Consider the following 19,091-nt stretch of genomic DNA (forward strand, 5'->3'; position numbering starts at 1 on the left):
AGACAGTAGGTGCAGGAGTAGGCCATTCGGCCCTTCTAGCCAGCACCACCATTCACTGTGATCATGGCTGATCATACACAATCAGTACCCCGTTCCTGCCCTCTCCCCATATCCCTTGACCCCGCTATCTATAAGAGCTCTATCTAACTCTCTCTTGAATGCATCCAGAGACTTGGCCTCCACTGCCTTCTGGGGCAGAGCATTCCACATATCCACCACTCTCTGGGTGAAAAAGTTTTTCTGCATCTCTGTTCTAAATGGCCTACCCCTTATTCTTAAACTGTGGCCTCTAGTTCTGGACTCACCCATCAGCGGGAACATGCTTCCTGCCTCCAGTGTGTCCAATCCCTTAATAATCTTATATGTTTCAATCAGATCCCCTCTCATCCTTCTAAATTCCAGTGTATACAAGCCCAGTCGCTCCAATCTTTCAACATATGACAGTCCCGCCATTCCGGGAATTAACCTCGTGAACCTATGCTGCACTCCCTCAATAGCAAGAATGTCCTTCCTCAAATTTGGAGACCAAAACTGCACACAATACTCCAGGTGGGGTCTCACCAGGGCCCTGTACAGCTGCAGAAGGACCTCTTTACTCCTATACTCAATTCCTCTTGTTATAAAGGCCAGCATGCCATTAGCTTTCTTCACTGCCTGCTTACTTTCAGTGACTGATGTACAAGAACACCTAGATCTCATTGTACTTCCCCTTTTCCTAACTTGACTCCATTCAGATAGTAATCTGCCTTCCTGTCCTTGCCACCAAAGTGGATAACCTCACATTTATCCACATTAAAGTGCATCTGCCATACATTTGCCCACTCACCCAACCTGTCCAAGTCACCCTGCATTCTCATAACATCCTCCTGACGTTTCACACTGCCACCTTAAATTGTAACATTTAAGAGAGGTTTGAACAGGCACGTGGATGAGAGAGTTGTGGAGGGCAATGTCCAGGTGTAGGTAGATGGCACACCAGGCTTCCGTGGACTTCATAGACCGAAAAGTCTGCATCTCTGTTGTAATACTCTGACTCCGTGAGGCAACAGAGGCCGAGTTCAAAGTTCAAAGTAAATCCCTCATCAGGATGCATACAGTATTTGTCACGATATACGATGATTTATTTTCTTGTGGGCAATCACGGTAAGTACAAGAAACACAATAGAATCAATGAAAGACCGTGCCCAACCGGACGGACAACAACCAATGTGGAAAAGAAAACAACAAATTGTGCCAATACAAAAAGAAAGAGAAAAAATTAAATCATTACAATAAATAAATAAATAAGCAATATTGAGAAAATGAGAAGAAAAGTCCTTAAAAGTGAGCCATATCCTTCAAATTCACTTGTCCCATCACCGAACTGTTCCCACAACCTCCGGACTCACTTTCAAGGACTCTTCATCTCACGTTCCCTATATTTATAATTTATTTATTTATTATTTCTTTTTATTTTGTATTTGCTCAGTTTATTGTCCTTCACACACTAGTTGAACACCCAAGTTGGTGTGGTCTTTCGCTGATTCTAGTATGGTTATTAGTCTATAGTGGGTTTATCGAGTATGCCTGCAAGAAAATTAATCTCAGGGTTGTTTATGGTGACATATATGTACTTTGATAATAAATTCACTTTAAGTTTTGAAATAATATTGATCAATAAACAGTTATTGGTTGGTGATAAGTTCCCTCTGAAACAGCTGATCAACAGGTTTCTCCTGTCATGGAAACACTCCCTCCACACCGACGTCAGACAATATGGCTGCTCAGCTCACGAGAGCATTGCTTAATCCTGCCCTCCTCTGACCGAGTTCGATCGGGACGCCCGTCTTTGCACCGGCCGCGCCGGCCGCAGGGGGGGTCAGTGTCCAGGACCGGCACACTCCGTACTCTGTTGGTTCTGAAGTGCATGTGGACGTCGTGGAGTGACCGCCACAGACGAGGGCAGCAGCAATCTAATCGGGTTGTCAACCCCGCCCCCCCCAGCAGCTCCTTGGATTGCACTCTCTAGGTCGCAAGGTCATGGGTTCAAGCCCCACTCCAGCGTTTGACCGTGTATTTTCAGCGGACGCAGCGCCGAGGGGCCACGGCAACGTAGAAGGAAAAGCCACTCGGACGAGCTGTTATCCCATGGCCGATAGTTTAAAGAATAGCAGCCAGTCCTCCCCTGGGGCCTGACCAAAAGCAATCTTTTAACCAACAGAAGGAAGCAGATCATCTGCTTTTTTTTAAAAGATGTTTGTGGGACCTTGCTGTGCACCAGGTGTGACAGTCACTTCAAAAGTACTTCATTTCTCCCAAGTTTGTTGGAACTCATTGAGATTAAAAGAGGTGTTAGGTAAATGTTTGTCCATTCTCTTGTTACTGGTTTCAACATTTCAAACCTGGTTAATTTATTAAGTGAATAAAACCTAAGTTTAGGTATGAGATTGGACCAGGATACATAAAACTTGACGAAAAGATTGTGTCTGCTGAGGCTTTTTTTTAAACCTCAAAGCCAGAATCTCTAAGTCACAAAAGATCACAACTTCTCCATCCAATTAGACACTGAATGTGTCTCTCTTTTCTTGGGCAGCTTTTGGTCAGTGACAACAGATGGCAGATACCATTATGATCCATTTCATTCTGGGAGAAAAAAGTGCTGTGGGCTGGCCTTTTACAGGCCATGGGTTTGGTGCCCTCTCTGTTTCTTATCTGACAGGCAAATGATGGATGAGCCCTGGGTCCCAGAGTCTCTCACACTAAGGCTTGTGTCATGAACGTTTGACAGCAGGGTGACGGATGGGGCCTGTAGAAAGCACAGGCCTCTGTCCATACTCCTAGGCCTGACAGCAGGATAGGCCCCAGGGGGTTGCCATGGGTTACTGAATCACACTGCTCTTTCCCCTGTTTCGAAATGCAAATAACCACATAACAAACAGGCCTGCTGGGATAGTGACAGCTGTGACCTAATATGAACCCGGAAAAAGGACAAAAGTGTCCTCGAGATGCTAGCGCTGAGTGATTAATCGCGGCCCTTTGACAGAAGACGGGGGCTTCCAGGTCTCGATGTGAAACAAAATCGCATCTTTTAAAACAATTTTGATGCATATCATTCATTCTCCCACTTGCCCTCTTTCAGAAGTTCTTGCAGAAAGAGCCTGACTTCAAAAGCAAATTCTGAATATTTGCATAATTTCCTGAAGGAATCAGGGCCTGTAGATACAGGCCGACCCTTGACACAGTTCCCTGGATAAACCCGGGTCTTTACGTATGTGACTCAGCGGACAGCAGTCTCTAGGCTGATGTCAAGTTGTAGGTTAAGAACATTAAAGTTTAAAAAATTGCCAAAGCATCTGATAACCAAGAACCTCCTGCCCTCTCCACTTTTCAATGACATTGTGGCTGATGCTCTTTCCCGCCCAGTCCTCACAACCTCCATTATGTGCTGGCAAGGCGAGAAAAGCTGCTGCCTCAAATCTCCAGAAACCTAGGTTTGATCCTAGGCACTGTCAGTGCGATGTCTGTAGGTTCTCCATGTGACCATGTGGGACCCCCCCCCCCTCCCCCAGGTGCTCAGAATTCCTGCCACACTCCAAATATATACTGTCTAGGAGAATAATCGAGTGCTGCAAATCTCCCCCCCCCCCCCCCCCCCCCCCCCCACCGGAGGACTGCAACCTTGTTGTAGGGTTCGGAGGCTTGCGTGCCTCAATGACCCAGAAAGCTATCTTGGCTGGAGTCAGGGCTTCATGTTTCGTCTCTTGGGAGGGTCGTCCATGCCAAACAGGTCAAAGGTCAGAGGCCAGTCAAAGAGTGGTCCACAGGTCCTCCAGGTTCAGGGATTCCTGAGTCTCCACCCGGAACTTGCATGACTGACAGCAGTGAAAACCGAGAGGAAGCTACTGACACGATGAAGGAAGCCCTGAACACCGCCAGAGATGGAGGACCTTCACTGCTGCCCGAAACGCCAGTGGTGTAACGGGCAGCAAGTTACTCAGTAAAAGGTAGGTGAGGGGCAGAATCAGCAGAGTTGATGGGGGTGTGAGAAGAATAAACGAATTCTCGCTGGTGCCGTGTACTGAAGTGCAGCAGGAGCTGGAACGTTGAAGATACCATGAGTGGCTGTTGGCGGGCTCTCTGCACTCGTTAATCCATTTGCCGATTCTCAAACTGGAGAACTCAAAATAAAAAGCTGTAAAATCAAAATAGCGAATGTCGTCTCCCCTGTTGCTGTGGAAGGAGCAACATCTGTCTCTCCCTTGTCAGTGAGAGAGAGGGGGAGCCTGTGTGATGTTGAAATGTTGGGAGTGAGCAGTTAGTTTTTGATGGTCTCTCTCTGGGGGCTTTGGTGTTGCTGGCTTGGTGGGTGGTGGGGGTGCAGATGCTTTCTGCTGGAATAAGTAGGGGGAGGATTGATGCTGCTCGTGTGTGGGAGAGGGGTTGAGGAGCTTTAGGGTTTATTCGTCTTTTTTCTGTCATTCATTCTTTGGGATTTTTCCTTCTGTTTCGAGGATGTCTGTGAAGAGTAAGAATTTCAGGTTGCATCCTGTATACATTCTCTCTGATATTAAATGGAACTACTGAGCTATTGAATAGTGTAAGTCAGGGATTCTTTATGTGATGGACCAATGCTATTAAGCAAGTGGACCCCAGGTCAGGGATCCCTGGTGTAAATGTGTTCTTGATGGTCATCGTAGACTCATGGACTGTAGGGCCTATTTGCAATGCTGTTTGACACTATGATTCCCATGGAGTCCTTTCGCACGCTGGATTGCCCGTCAGGACTCTGGCAGAGAATTCCTCTGCATGTGAATGTGAGGAAGAATCCCCCCCCCCCCCCACCTTCCTTCTCCTTACCCAGAGACTGTATGTAATTACCCAGCCTTGAGTACACTTGGTGTCAAAATGGTTGCTGTGACGCGTCCAGTGTGGTAGTGCAGTGGATAATGCTTGTCACTCTCACTTTCAGCTTCCAACGCCGGCTAGCAGTCTCACGAAAAGGAGGGCTGAATGTGTAGGTCTCTCCCTGCCAGTACACAGCCTGTCCAACAGCAAGACTCACGTCGTGCCTCCTTGCTGGCGACACACGGAAACTGAACTCCTCTCGGACTCAGGCTGAACTACAGGGAACGGGGAGGAGGTCTGGTCCCTGCACACGTAGCACGCAGGCCCACCAGTGTGTGGACACTCCCTCGTGCTCGCGAACCAGATACCCAGCTATGGGTAAATAGCCCCACTGACTTGTGGGCAGCCTCGGGAGAGACGAAGGCTAAGGGAGTAAACCCAGACAGCATATCCGGAGTGGAGCCCTTAAGGCGGCTGGACGTCACTGAATGTCCTCCCAGCAGCTCCTGCGGCCAAGCTGGTGCCAAACATATTGCTTCATCAGCTTTCTTTTGGACTAAACTGGTGAGGCCGGGAGGGGGAACCTTGATGACTGGGCATCTCAGGATCTCCATATCTTCCGCTCAAGCTTGTGATGATGAATCATCACCCATTGTCCTTCGGGACAGGCAGATGCCAACCAGTACATTTACATAGAGTGCTGCCACAAGAAGTCGTCAAAGGCCTCCACTGTCAAGGCTACGTCCCCTTCCCACTACTGCCATTGGGCTGGAGGTACAGAGAGGGCGAAGGTCCTAATCATTGGTTTCAGGAACAGTTCTAGTTCAGAAATTTCACCCACAACCACACTGAACTGATTCTATGACCTACACACTTACTTTCAAGGACTCCTTACAACTCATGCTCTCAGTATTATTTTTGTCTTTTTTTGCACATTGGCTGTTTGTCAGTCTTTGGCTGTTTATGTATGGTTTTTTTTGAACTTCAATTCCATCTGCCATTTCTCAGCCCATTTTTCCATCTGGTCCAGATCCCGCTGCAAGCTTGGATGCCTTGCCTCACTGTGACAGATCCGCAGATTTGCTCATCCAGTTTACCATATTATCATCCAGATGACAAACAACAGACCCAGCACCGTTCTCTGCAGCTTACCACTTGTCTCAGGCCTCCAGTCAGAGAGGCAACTATCTACTACCAATCTTTGGCTCATCCAATGTCTAATCCAGTTTACTACCTCATCCTGAATACCAAGCGACTGAACTTTTTTAACCAGCCTCGCTTGCAGGACCTTGTCAAAGGCCTTGATAAAGTCCATGTAGACAAAATTCACTGCTTTGCCTTCGTCAGCTTTCCAGGGAACTTCCTCAAAAATCTCTACAAGGTTGGTTAGACACAACCTACCATGCACAAAGCAATGTTGACTATCCCTAATCAGTCTCTGTTTATGCAAATACTTACTGTATATATCCAGTCCCTGAGAATACCTTCCAAAAACTTACCCACTACTGACGTCAGGCTCAGCGGCCTATAATTTTACAGTTTATTTTTAGAGCCTTTCTTAAACAACAGAATAACTTTAGCTCCAATACCTTCCACACCTCACCATTTCAAAAGATGTTTTAAATATCTCTGCTAGGGCCTCTGCAATTGCCTCCCACAAGGTCTCCTTGTCAGGCCATGTGGATTTATCCACCCTAATTTGCCTCAAGAGACAAAATACCTCTTCCTCTGTTATCTGTATTCTGTCCATGACCTCTCTGCTGTTTTGCCTCACTTTCATAGATGCTATGTCTGTCTCCCAGAGTTCCCTGTTTTTTTTTGTTTCTTCCCACAGTCCAAAGACACACTGGGTAGGTTAATTGGCCAATGTAAATTGTCCTGTGATTAGGATTTGTTAGGGTTTGCTGGGGCAGTGTGGCATGAAGGAACATTAGGGCCTACTCTGTGCTCCATTGCTAAATAAATACAGATGTAAAAAATCCATTTAAGAACTCTTCCATCTCTTTAGGCTCCATGTATAGATGACCACTCTGAACTTCAAGAGGACCAATGTTGTCCCTTGCAGTTCTTTTGCTTTGCTGTGGTAGAAGAAATAAACGGGCAGACTATTATTTAAATGGGGAGAGAATTCAAAGTTCTGAGATGCAACGGGACTTGGGAGTCCTCGTGCAGGATACCCTTCAGGTTAACCTCCAGGATGAGTTGGTGGTGAAGAAGGCGAATGCAATGTTGGCATTCATTTCTAGAGGGATAGAGTATAGGAGCAGAGATGTGATGTTGAGGCTGTATGAGGCTCTGGTAAGACCTCACTTGGAATACTGGGAGCAGTTTTGGGCTCCTTATTTAAGAAAGGATGTGCTGACATTGGAGAGGGTTCAGAGAAGATTCACTAAAATGATTCCGGGAATGAGAGGGTTAACATATGAGGAACATTTGACCGCTCTTGGACTGTACTCCTTGGCGTTTAGAAGAATGAGGGGGGCCCTCATAGAAACATTTCGAATGTTGAAAGGCGTGGACAGAGTGGATGTGGCAAAGTTGTTTCCCATGGTGGGGGAGTCTAGTACGAGAGGACATGACTTGAGGATTGCAGGGCGCCCATTCAGAACAGAGACGCAAAAACAATTTTTTATCCAGAGGGTGGTGAATCTGTGGAATTTGTTGCCACGGGCAGCAGTGGAGGCCGGGTCATTGGGTGTATTTAAGGCAGAGATTGATAGGTATCTGAGTAGTCAGGGCATCAAAGGTTATGGTGAGAAGGCAGGGGAATGGGACTAAATGGGAGATTGGATTCGCTAATGATGAAATGGCGGAGCAGACTCGATGGGCCAAATGGCCAACTTCTGCTCCTTTGTCTTATGGTCTTAATATATCTGTAGAAGCCCTCAGTAATCTCCTTCACCTTGTCTGCTGGAACAACCTCAGGCCTTCTTTTTTCCCTCCTGATTTCCTTCTTAAGTGTTCCCTTCATTTCTTATACTTCTCGAGTATCTCATTTGTTTCTTCCTACATGTGTCCAACGATTCAGGTGATTAAGTGATATCTGATTAGCTCCTGCTAATCTGTGTGGATCAGAAATAACATCCCCACCTCACTGACAATTAACACTGGCGTTCCTCAGGGATGGGTGTCTAGCCCACTGCTCTACTCTCTCTACTCCCACGACTGTGTGGCTAGACACAGCTCAAATGCCATCTCTAAATTTGCTGAGGATACAACCATTGATGAACGAATCTCAGATGGTGATGAGAGGGCATACAGGAGTGAGATGTACCAGCTAGTTGAGTGGTGTGGCACCAACAACCTTGCACTAAATGGCAGTAAGACGGAAGGGCTGATTGTGGACTTCAGAGAGGGTAGGATGAGGGAATACACACCAGTCCTCATACAGAAGTGGAGAGAGTGAGAAATTTCAAGTTCCTGGGTGTAATGCCTCTGCGGGCAAAACCTGGATGCAGGGTATTGATAAAGAAGGCACGACAGCGGCTATATTCCTTTAGGAGTTTGAGGAGATTTGGTATGTCACTTGGTAAAACACTCACAACTTTCTACAGATGTACCATGGAGAGCATTCTGACTGGCTGTATCACTGTCTGGTACGCGGGGGTGGGGGTGGGGGGTTGCTACCGCACAGGATGGAAGTAAGCTGCAGAGAGTTGTGAAATTAGTCAGCTCCATCATGGGCCCAGGCCTCTGCAGTATCTTCAAGGAGCGATGCCTCAAAAAGGCAGCATCCATCATTAAGGGCATCCATCACCCAGGACATGCCCTCATCTCATTCCTACCATCAGGGAGGAGGTACAGGAGCCTGAAGGCACACACTCAGTGATTCAGGAATGGCTTCTTCCCCTCTGCCATCAGATTACCGTATGGACATGAAACCCATGACCCCTACCTCACTACTTTTTTTATTTCTATTTTTTGCGCTACTTATTTAACTACTTAATGTATATATGCTTAGAGTAATTCAGAGTTTTTTTCTCTATTAACATGTATTGCATCGTACTGCTTCCCCAAAATTAACAAATTTCACGACACATGTCGAGGATATTAAACATGATTCTGATTCCTTTCACAATGTAATGCATTTACAGACATCCCCATTCGTAGGTTTGCCCAGGCTCCATCAGAACCAGCAAAAGGATTCACCATCAGTAATTATTGCAATCAGACACAGTGTTTCTCAGCTGACTGCCTTGTCTGGGGCTCCAGGTGGGAGATCGTAATACGCACACACATCTGCAGACTGAGGGTAGAAGAACTGGAAAATAGATCCACAGCTTTCATGTAGAGGCAGGAGAAGGAGACCATTCAGCCGCCGAGCTTTCCCCCCACCCTTCCTGGCTGATGTACACCTTCACTCCATCCATTTGGCAGAGAGGACACAGGGACAAAATGGGAGGTGGGGTCTTTGCAATGGAGACTTCACCAAGGCCACAAGAGACAATTCACAGCAATCTATCAACCTATCAACATGCACATCTTTGGGATGTGGGAGGAAACTAGGGGGGTGGGCGGAGGTTGGGGAAAGCCACCCGGTCACAGGGAGAACGTGTAAGTTCCATATAGATAGCCCTGGGGTCTTGACCTGAAAAGTTCTGGCTTAGAGTCTAAACTGTTACTTTTCATATAGTTTAACTTTATTTATTGTAGCTTAACTTTCTACATGTTTGTTTAATTTTTTTTATATAGAATCACCTATTTGCAATTGTTCAGTGAATTTTCAGCAATTGTGGTAGAGCTGATTCTGTATTTTTCTAGAAGTTTCGCTGCAGCCTGTGCCACACCGTATTGAACCTGGTTTTCCCCAGGCCGACCTTTGTCAATGGAACTTCCCTTATCTGTTTAGTTTGAGCTAGTTTTTAGCATAAGACAACCACAACTTCTTTGTTCTTTGGTCTTTTTTACTTTTCTCTTTGTTTTCTTCCTCCTTCTTTTCCTCACAGTAGAGTGAGTCAGTCCTGAAGAAGAGTCTTGGCTTGAAACGTCAACTGTTTATTCATTTCCATGGAAGCTGCCTGGCCTGCTGAGTTCCTCCAGCATTTTTGTGGATTCAGAGTAGGAGCACTTGGCTCCTGGAATCTGCTCCTCCATTTAGCAAGATGTATGAGCTGACTGGAACTTTACCCTCATATTCCCACTGACCTGAAATAACTTTCAACCCCCACGTACCCATCTACCATTGCCTGAAAAAAAATCGCTGCTTTTACCACACTTTGAGGGGCAGAGTTCCTAAAATTCATGGCTCTTTAATGGAATTGCTGGATCTCTGCCATTTTCTGATCCTTCTTCTGGGAGTCAAGAATGGTAAATAGACTTAACGATCATTTGCAAACAAATATACAAATACTAAGCAAGCTGAATAAAGAGCTGAGAAATGAAGCTAAGGCAAATGAAAACAAGGGAGGTGAAGATGGTGCTCCTGAAAAAATTGAACACTTTAATACTTGAGATAAGAGAAATTCCTTAGATAAACTTAAACTTAAACCAATCCCTGATTGCACAAATTATGTCACATGGGTAATATGCTGATACTCAGCCAATGAAAAATGAGAAAGGTGATAAACCATTAGCTTAGCTGCTATACTGCTTTCTGCCCCCACATGCTGTGAAAAATACATCACTGTTCAAAAGTACAATTGATTAAACTACAACTTTAGCCTTACATTAATTCATCTAATAGCTTATAAAAGTTATTAAAAAAAAACAGTGGTTTCCAGCAGAAATGACCTGACTCATTTTGTCATAAATGGGTGACCCTTACTTTTAAACTGAGGCTCTTTGCTCCAAATTCTTCCAAATGGGATTGTCCTTGACTGGGTGTCAAGAACTGATATATTTCAATCAGGTCATCACTTACTCATCTGAACTCCAGTGGACAGTAGCCAAGCTCGTCCAATTCCGATTCCAGGTAACAGAATTTCTCTGAGCCATTGCACAAGTGCATCAGCCTCTCGTGAATCATGACACACTCTGAGGATTCCTCAAGGGATTTGTTCACATTTCCTGAATGACTCTGAGCTCTCGGACAGGCGAAGGCACCGGATGTACTGTCGGATGGGTGAGGGGCAATGGGGGGGGGTGCTGGCATGTCATTTGGGGCTAGGGTCCAGGCAGCTGCCTCACTGTCACTCTTACCGTGAGGTGCTGGAAGAGCCAGGCTCGCATGATGTTTGTGGCGACCTTGGGGAAGATGCCTCTCTTCTTTTGGCGTCTCTTGTCCTTGTCGAGGTCGTCATCGTCCCCGGTCCCGGGCGAGGCCACACTGTTGTCCAATGTGTCTCCTGAGGGGAGAGGAACCGTGGGGTCAGTAATGCAGAGCGAGAAGTGCCGAGGGACAGCAGGCTTTCATTCTTCTCTTACAAGAGAAACAGAAACTGATCAAGGGAGCATCGTGCACCAGTCAATGTTCACATTATGAACAGTAGCAGTCCACTCGGCCCCTCAATCATTCAATAAATTCATGGCTGATCTGATTGTAATCTTATTCCCATGCTCCCTTCTATTCTTAGTAGCCTCCCTCCCCTTGTTTTCTAAGTTCCTACCTAACTCAATCTTCAAAATATTCAAAGACTGATTCCATTAGAAAGAGAATACCAAGGAGTCATCACCATTAGAGAAAAGTAGTCAACTCCTCCACATCTTAAAAGAAAACCCTTTATTTTTAACCAATGAAGCCTGCCTCTACTTATCCCAAATGAGGAATCATATTCTCTGCATCTACCCTTCCGTGATCCTTCAAGGTACTGTCGTGTATTTAGCATCTCAATAATATTTGAGGAATATTGTAAATATATTATTTGATTAAGCATTCTTTGTTCATTACATAATGCATTGACCATAAGATCTAGAAGCAGAATTAGGCCATCCGGCCCATCGAACCTGCTCCACTATTGCATCATGGCTGATCCAATTTGACTGTAAGAATGCCACTGGAGTGAAATTCCTCCAATCTCATATCCAAACCCGAAACCATTCCATTCATAGTTCAGATGCTATGTAAGCCCTCTTGACTATTTTTGTTGTGGTGATAGATGTTGGGTGAGGCAGCGTTTCAGACACTGACACAACTTGTATACCAATGCATCTGATAAAGTGGGCTTGTTGGAATTTATTGTGTATTTAATATTTAAGTGATATCTGAGTGATGCATTTCAGGTTATATACGTCATCATGCTAACACATGAAACACGGACGTCTTGCGTAAAGTAAACTCGAAGTTAGACCCCATTCTCAGGCTCCCGTGTCTTCTTTCCAATCAGTTTAATGCTTTGAAGTTACAAAACATGACAGAATTCAAGGTGCAAACACGAGGAAATCTGCAGATGCTGGAAATTCAAACAGCAACACACACAAAATGCTGGTAGAACACAGCAGGCCAGGCAGCATCTATAGGGAGAAGCAATGTCGACGTTTCGGGCCGAGACCCTTCGTCAGGAATTCAAGGTGTATTCTTCAAAACGTTAACTTCTAATCTCTTAATTTTTGTGCCTATTTTTCTTACTGCAATGACATTATAATTAAAGAAAGTAGAGCAATAATGGAACAGGGTTTGACACTTGAACTAGCATTATTTCCATTTTGGACCAAAGACAAACTAAATGAATCTGAGACCCAGTAAAGAAGTTTTCCTACAATTGAAAGAGAATATTAACTCATGTGCACTGATATTAATGGGTCTGGGGCACCTGTGGCTCTATGCATAGCTCGCAGGAGCCACAATCCTCTGGATACTGAAAGCTTGATGATAGTCAATCAGCTTGAAACACTGACGTGGTTTCCCTCTCTGCAGAGGCTGTTGGCCTGCTGAATATTTCACTGAAACTGCGGAGCCAAAACCGGTGTCAGAGGGCGACCTCTCCCAGCCCATCTGTGAAATAGTTTAATTCTTCTTTCTCTTTAATGCCCTTCATTTCCTTTTCAAAGTGGCTGGGGTCCTGTCAGTGTCCGTGATCTACAGCTGCGCTCAAACCGTGGTTCTTCACGACCACGGGCTCCTGTTCTCAGAGCTCACCAACTGGCTGCATTTCGATATCTCCAGGAGCGGCTTGGTCAGCTTTGCTCAGCTCTGGGGACTTAATTCCTCACCGGTGTTGGCAGTTGGGGCCTGGCGGGAGATTGGGTCTGCCTGTCAGAAGCCTCTACACTCAAACAATTGCTCTCTCTCTCTCTCTATTTCTCTACGGTGAGAGAGAGTTTGTTGCTGATCGCGACTCGGGGGAACTCCAAATAAAGTGGTGCTGTAGACTGTACCATCGAAACAATGGGAGTTGTTGGTCTTCCTCTCTCTGTGGTAGGAGCAATCTCTCTCTCTCTCCCTCAATAGTGAGAGAGGGGGGCCTGTTGAGACGTTGAAGTGTTGGGATGGGCACTAGTCTTTGTTGGACTCTAGATCGTGGTCTGTGCTTGCATGGTGGATGGTGGGAGGCTGATGCCCTGCTGAAATAGGTGGGGGAAGAGGAGGGGAGGGTTGATGTTTTTGCTGTTGCTTCTGTGTGGGAGGAGGAGGGGAGGCTTTGAGGTTCTTACTGTTTTTCTGTCATTCGTTCTTTGTAATTCTTTTCTCTTCTGTCTCGTGGACGAGTGCGGAGAGTAAGAATTTCAGGCTGTACGTCGTATACGTTCTCCGATGTTAAATGGAACCATTGAACCAGTGATTCCCTCCCAGGTCGCAGAGTCTCTCTCCAGAGGCTGAGAGTCAACAAACCGGGCCGATGTTGCATGCGGTAACGAGGAGGTGCGGCATGGTTGGAATTGATTCCCCTGGGCCTGCCAGGTGGAAGTTAATGACCCCACGGTACTCTTTTGTGGAAGCGCACTGAGCTTGCCTGAGGGTTCTGCTTTAACAAACACGACTGTAAGACAGATGATCTCGCCATTTATCGCACTGCTCTTTCTGCAAGTTACTGTGCATAACCCATTGTTTGATACTTGCTACATCTCAACAGCAGCAAGTAGATCTTACAGAGATCATAAGACCATAAGGAGAAGACCATTCAGCCCACTGAGTCTGAAAGCCTCCTGATTTTCCTTTCCAACTTTCATTGGTTTCTATTCCCTGGTTCGTCACTAAATGTGGAAGGAGGTGTGATTGTCAACTGGAGAAGCTTCTTGTAGAGAGGCTCCAGAGAGCAGGGTACAGCGGGAAGGACTGGTGACCAAAACCCTGGAGAATTCAAATTCACACCCCACCACAACAGCTGAGGAATTTAATTCCCTGGCCCTGACTGCCTCATTTTCACCATAGATGTCCAGACCCAATACACTTCTCTTCCCTATCAAGAAGACCTTAAAACTCTCTGCTTCTTTCTTAACAAAGGACCCAAACAGTTCCCATAAGACCATAAGACAAAGGAGCAGAATTAGGCCATGTGTCTATCGAGTCTGCTCCGCCATTCAATCATGGCTGATCCTTTTTTAAAATCTCCTTCTCAACCCCAGTTCTTGGCCCTCTCCCTGTAACTTTTGATGCCAGGTCCAATCATGAACCTATTAACCTCCGCCCAAGTACACCCAATGACTTGGCCTCCACAGCTGCACGTGGCAACAAATTCCACAAATTTACCACCCTTTGGCTAAAGAAATTTCTCCGCATCCCTGTTTTGAAAGGGTGCCGCTCCATCCTGAGGCTGTGCCCTCTTGTCCTAGACTCCCCCCACCATGGGAAACATCCTTTCCACATCTACTCTGTGTAGGCCTTTCAACATTCAAATGCTTTCAATGAGATCCCCCCCCTCATCCTTCTGAATTACGGCGAGATCCCCTCCACCACCACCTTCCTCCATCTGCCGGAACTGGTCGTCACCCTCCAGCAATTTCTTCTTTGGCTCCTCCCACTTTCTCCAAACTCCGGTGGTAGCCACGGGCACCCAGCTATGCCCGTCTTTTTGCTTTCTAAGTAGAACAGTCCACGCTGCAAGACTTCCTGGTACTACTCCGCAAGCGCTTCCTGCGCTGCATTGACAACTGCATTGGTGCTGCTTCATGCACCCATGCTGAGCTCATCAATTTCATCAACTTTGCCTCTAACTTCCACCCTGCCCTTAAACTCACTTGGTCCATTTCTGACACCTCTCTCCCCTTTCTCAATCTCTCTGTCTCTATCGCTGGAGACAAATTGTCTTCCAACATCTTTTATTAATGTACCAATTCGCATAGCTATCTTGACTAGACCTCTTCCCACACTGTCTCCTGTAAAATTGATATTCCCTTTTCTCAGTCCCTTCGTCTCCACTGCATCTGTTCCCAGGATGTCGCTTTCCTTTCCAAGATGTTTGAGATGTCCTCCTTCTTCAGAGAACAGGGTTTCCCTTCCTCCACCATTGATGCTGCCCTCACCCCATCTTCCCGCTGCCTTATCAGGGACGAAATTCCTCTTGTCCTCAACTACCATGCCGTGAGCCTCCGCATCCAACACAGCGTTCTTCACAACTTCCACCACCTCCGAAGGAACCCCAACGTCAAACGTCTTTACCCCTCCCCCCCCACCATCTCCTTTCCACGGTGATCATTTGCTCTGTGATTCCCTCGTCTATTCGTCCCTCCACACTCATCTCCCTCCCACCTGCCTCGTGTCACTGCAAGTGACAGAAATGCTACACCTGCCCATTCACCCCATCCCCTGCCCCAAACAACCCTTCCAGCTGAGGCAACGCTTCACCTGCAGAATTTTTTTGCGGTTGACTATTGTATCCAGTGCTCCCAATGTGGCCTCTACATTCGTGAGACCTGCTTTGTCGACCACCTCTGCTCCATGTATTGTGTAATTTCCCAACAGCCAACCATTTTAACTTCCATCCCCATTCCTGTTCTGACATGTTGGTCTGTGCTGTCCTCTTTTGCCACAATAAGGCCACTCTCAGAGTGGAGGAGCAACATCTCATATTCCTTCAAGGTAGCCTCCAACTTGAAGGCATAAACACTGATTTCTCCTTTCAGTAATATTTCTTCCCTCTCCTAACCCTCTGCTTCTATTCCCCACTCTGGCCTCTTGCTTCCTCCTCACCTATCACGTCCCCTGGTGCCTCTCCTTCTTTCCTTTCTCCTACGATCCACTCTCCTCTCCTATCAGGTTCCTTCTTCTCCAGCCCTTTACCTTTCCCACCCACTTGGCTTCACCAATCGCCTTCCAGCTGCTCCTCTTTCCCTTCCCCCCAGTGTTCTATTCTGGCATCTTCCATCTTCCTTTCCAGTCCTGAAGAAGGTTCTTGGCTCAAAATGTTGACAGTTTATTCATTTCCTGAACTGCTGAGTTCCTCTAGCATTTTGGGTGTGTAGATGAGGAATTAAATCTAGGTCATAAGAAACATCTGGAAATATTTTTTAAAAACTGTATTAAGAATTGTGATCATGGACTGCTGGAATGACTGGAAGGAGATGGCGCTAGTAAACAAAGCGACCAAGGGTGACTTTGATTGATGTGGCCTGCAGATAACGAGCGACCGACATAGTGCTAGACTGAACTGAGTATGCCTGGACTCTTTTGATTTTGTGTTTTATCTTCCATGTTTTCTTTGGGGGTTTTTTTGCACGTGTGGGTGGCGATTTTGATGCTTTTCTTTCAGTGGGTTCCATGGGGTTCTTTGTGTAACCGGGTGACCGTCGAATCTTATTCAGTATCATTAAAAGTGTACTTAGGCATTCATCCGGGTAATGCTAGAAGAGTTGTCTGTGCCTTTAAGTGGAGATGGTGATGTCATCACGCACTGGCGGGATAGCGGGGAGACCATTTTGCTTTCTGCTGGTAGGGCATTGGAATCAAGTTCCCCCAGAGGTACTGGGCTGGGTGAGGAAAGATTTTCACGAGTGAAGAACTCGACGCTGGATAGCGTGGCTTGCAAAGTTCCTCACCGGCCAAGTAGGTCAGTCTTCCTGTAATTTAACTACCAGGCGATATCTTGTAAAAGTTGTGCCAAAGTGTACCCTTTGTCTAACTTTATTGTATCATGACTGATTGTGCATGTAACCGCGTAACGTGAATGTTTAGTCTCCGTTCGGGGGTTCAGCATGTGTGTGCTAAAGAGTAGTAGACATCCTAGATGAGATGTATTCGCTTACATTTTTCGCTGCAGTGTATAAGGTCCAGGGTTGGGGGGGATTCTAATGTTGTTTGTATTGTGTTCCTTCAGAATTGCCACTACTGTATTAGTTATGTGCGGTTTTCTTTGTATTTTTATACTGCATACGCAATCTGTCGAGACACAAGTGTGTGGATCGAAGGTTAAACGGAGATCGTAATGGCAGGTCCTGATTGTAAAGTCGTTCGTTTTGTTTTAAGACCCTCTTCTGGCACTTAAACATCTAAAACAGACAAGGGAGTTAAAACCCGAAAAAGTAGTTGTCCTGAGTTTTTTTCCGGGAGCGTGCTGTGCATGAAATGGCTGGCACACTTCCTACGGTCTGTGAGGGGTTGTCGGCTGGGATTTTCCAAACATTGCCAGGTCCTGTGCTTCTGTTGTGATACCAGTGTGAATGAGGCCACTGGAGCTTCCACCCATAGGCACCAGGGAAAAACTTCCAGAGGTTCTGCCGGTCACCTGCAGTGATGGAGGCAGGTTGAGGAGAGTAAGTTCATTCTCCCGTTATCTCCAGTCTTAGGTTGGTAACCTGGCTGGGATCGCACTCTGTCAGTATCACATGCTTTTCTAACACAAACATGCACAGACACCACAAGATATAGGAGCAGAATCAGGCCATTTGGCCCATCGAGCCTGCTCTGCTCTGCTGATCCATTTCCCTCTCAGCCCCAATCTCCTGCCTTCTCCCCATATCCCTTCATCCCCTGACTAGTCAAGAATCTATCAGCCTCTGCCTTAACCTCCACAGACGGCTGTGGCAATGAATTCCACAGATTCAGCACTCTCCGGCTGAATAAATTCCTCCCCATCTCCATTCCAAATGGACATCCCTCTATTCTGTCACAAACAAGAGGAAATCTGCAGATGCTGGAAATCCGAGCAGCACACGCACAAAATGCTGGAGGAACTCAGCAGGCCTGGCAGCATCTAGGGAAAAAGGTACAGTCGACGTTTCAGCCCGAAACCCTGGCATCCATAGATGCTGCCTGGCCTGCTGAGCTCCCCCAGCGTTTGTGTGTGTGTTCCTCTACTCTGTCCCCTGGTCTTAGACTCCCCCCACCCCCACCCCCGGAAAAATCCTCTCCGCTCGATATCGAGGCCTTTCGGCAGTCAATAGGTTTCAATAATTCTTCCGAGTTCCAGTGAGTACAGGCCCAGAGCCGTCAAGCACTCCTCACACGATAACCCTTTCAGTCCCGGAATCATTTTCGTGAACCTCCTTTGAACCCTCTCCAATGTCAGCACATCCTTTCTTAGGTAAGGGGCCCAGAGCGGCTCACAGTACTGCAAGGGAGGCCTCACCAGTGCCTTATGAAGCCCTAGTGTTACAAATATTTCCCCGAAGTCACGGTAAAGGTGCATGTTAGGCTGTGGGTCCTCCTGTTCTCTGCTGCCCAATCACAGCAAGCTTCCCCCCTTTGCATTTATGCTGTTTCAATAATAATCAAATGAGAGCCCTTTAACAGCTGCCACACTGCTCTGTCCTCAGGCAAAAGGGAAGTCTTAAAAGCCTGCCTGGAGGGCATCTAAATAATGCATCTGAGCGGAGAGCTCCCCATCCCACTTGTCATAATGTGGCAATCCTACCCCCTCCACTCCCCCCCCCCCACCTCTCACAATCCAAACACCCCGCCTGGCACGGCGGAGCGGAAAATCGGGACAACCGAGGCTGCCTGGACACGGGAGAGAAGTGTGAAGCTCGGCTTCATCATCCGCCCACCCTGACGCACCTCCGCAGCCCGTCCCTGTACCCCAGCCCTTCCGCACCCCCGCTACCCTGCCCACGCACACCTCGCCCCCCGCTCCGCCCGCTCTCGTCACCTCCCGCCCCACGCCCGCTCACCGTCACCCCCACCCACACACGCTTCACTCCACCTGAACCGCGCCCCTCACCCCCGCACCGCCTACACACACCACCCCCCCACCCCACACACTCCCCTCACCCCATCCCCATCGAGACCCTCCAAGAGGACCACAGCCTTGTCGTAGAGTTTGGAGGCTTGCGTGCCCGGAGAGTACGTTGGCTGGAGTCAGGGTTTTATGCTTTGGCTCTGGGTAGGGTCAACCATATCAGACAGGTCAAAGGGCAGAGGCCAGACTAAGAGTGGTCCACCGGTCCTCCAGGTTCAGGGGTTCAGCTCAGGGTTAACAACCCCAACTGGTCTAACAAAATGGAAAGAGCAATGAATA

At 47.1% G+C, this 19,091-nt stretch overlaps 1 protein-coding gene across 2 annotated transcripts in view; it reads right to left on the bottom strand.

Moving 5' to 3' along the window:
* Positions 1 to 19,091, bottom strand: part of LOC140716490 (homeobox protein meis3-like) — a 236,230-nt gene that overhangs the window by 51,437 nt on the left and 165,702 nt on the right. For both annotated transcript variants that reach the window (XM_073029273.1, XM_073029272.1), the window contains exon 6: positions 10,963 to 11,108. In XM_073029273.1, coding sequence (XP_072885374.1) covers positions 10,963 to 11,108 — 146 coding nt within the window. The remainder of the gene's footprint in view (positions 1 to 10,962; positions 11,109 to 19,091) is intronic.

This window comes from Hemitrygon akajei, chromosome 25 (genome assembly GCF_048418815.1).
Source record: "Hemitrygon akajei chromosome 25, sHemAka1.3, whole genome shotgun sequence".
Classification (NCBI taxonomy): Eukaryota; Metazoa; Chordata; class Chondrichthyes; order Myliobatiformes; family Dasyatidae; genus Hemitrygon; species Hemitrygon akajei.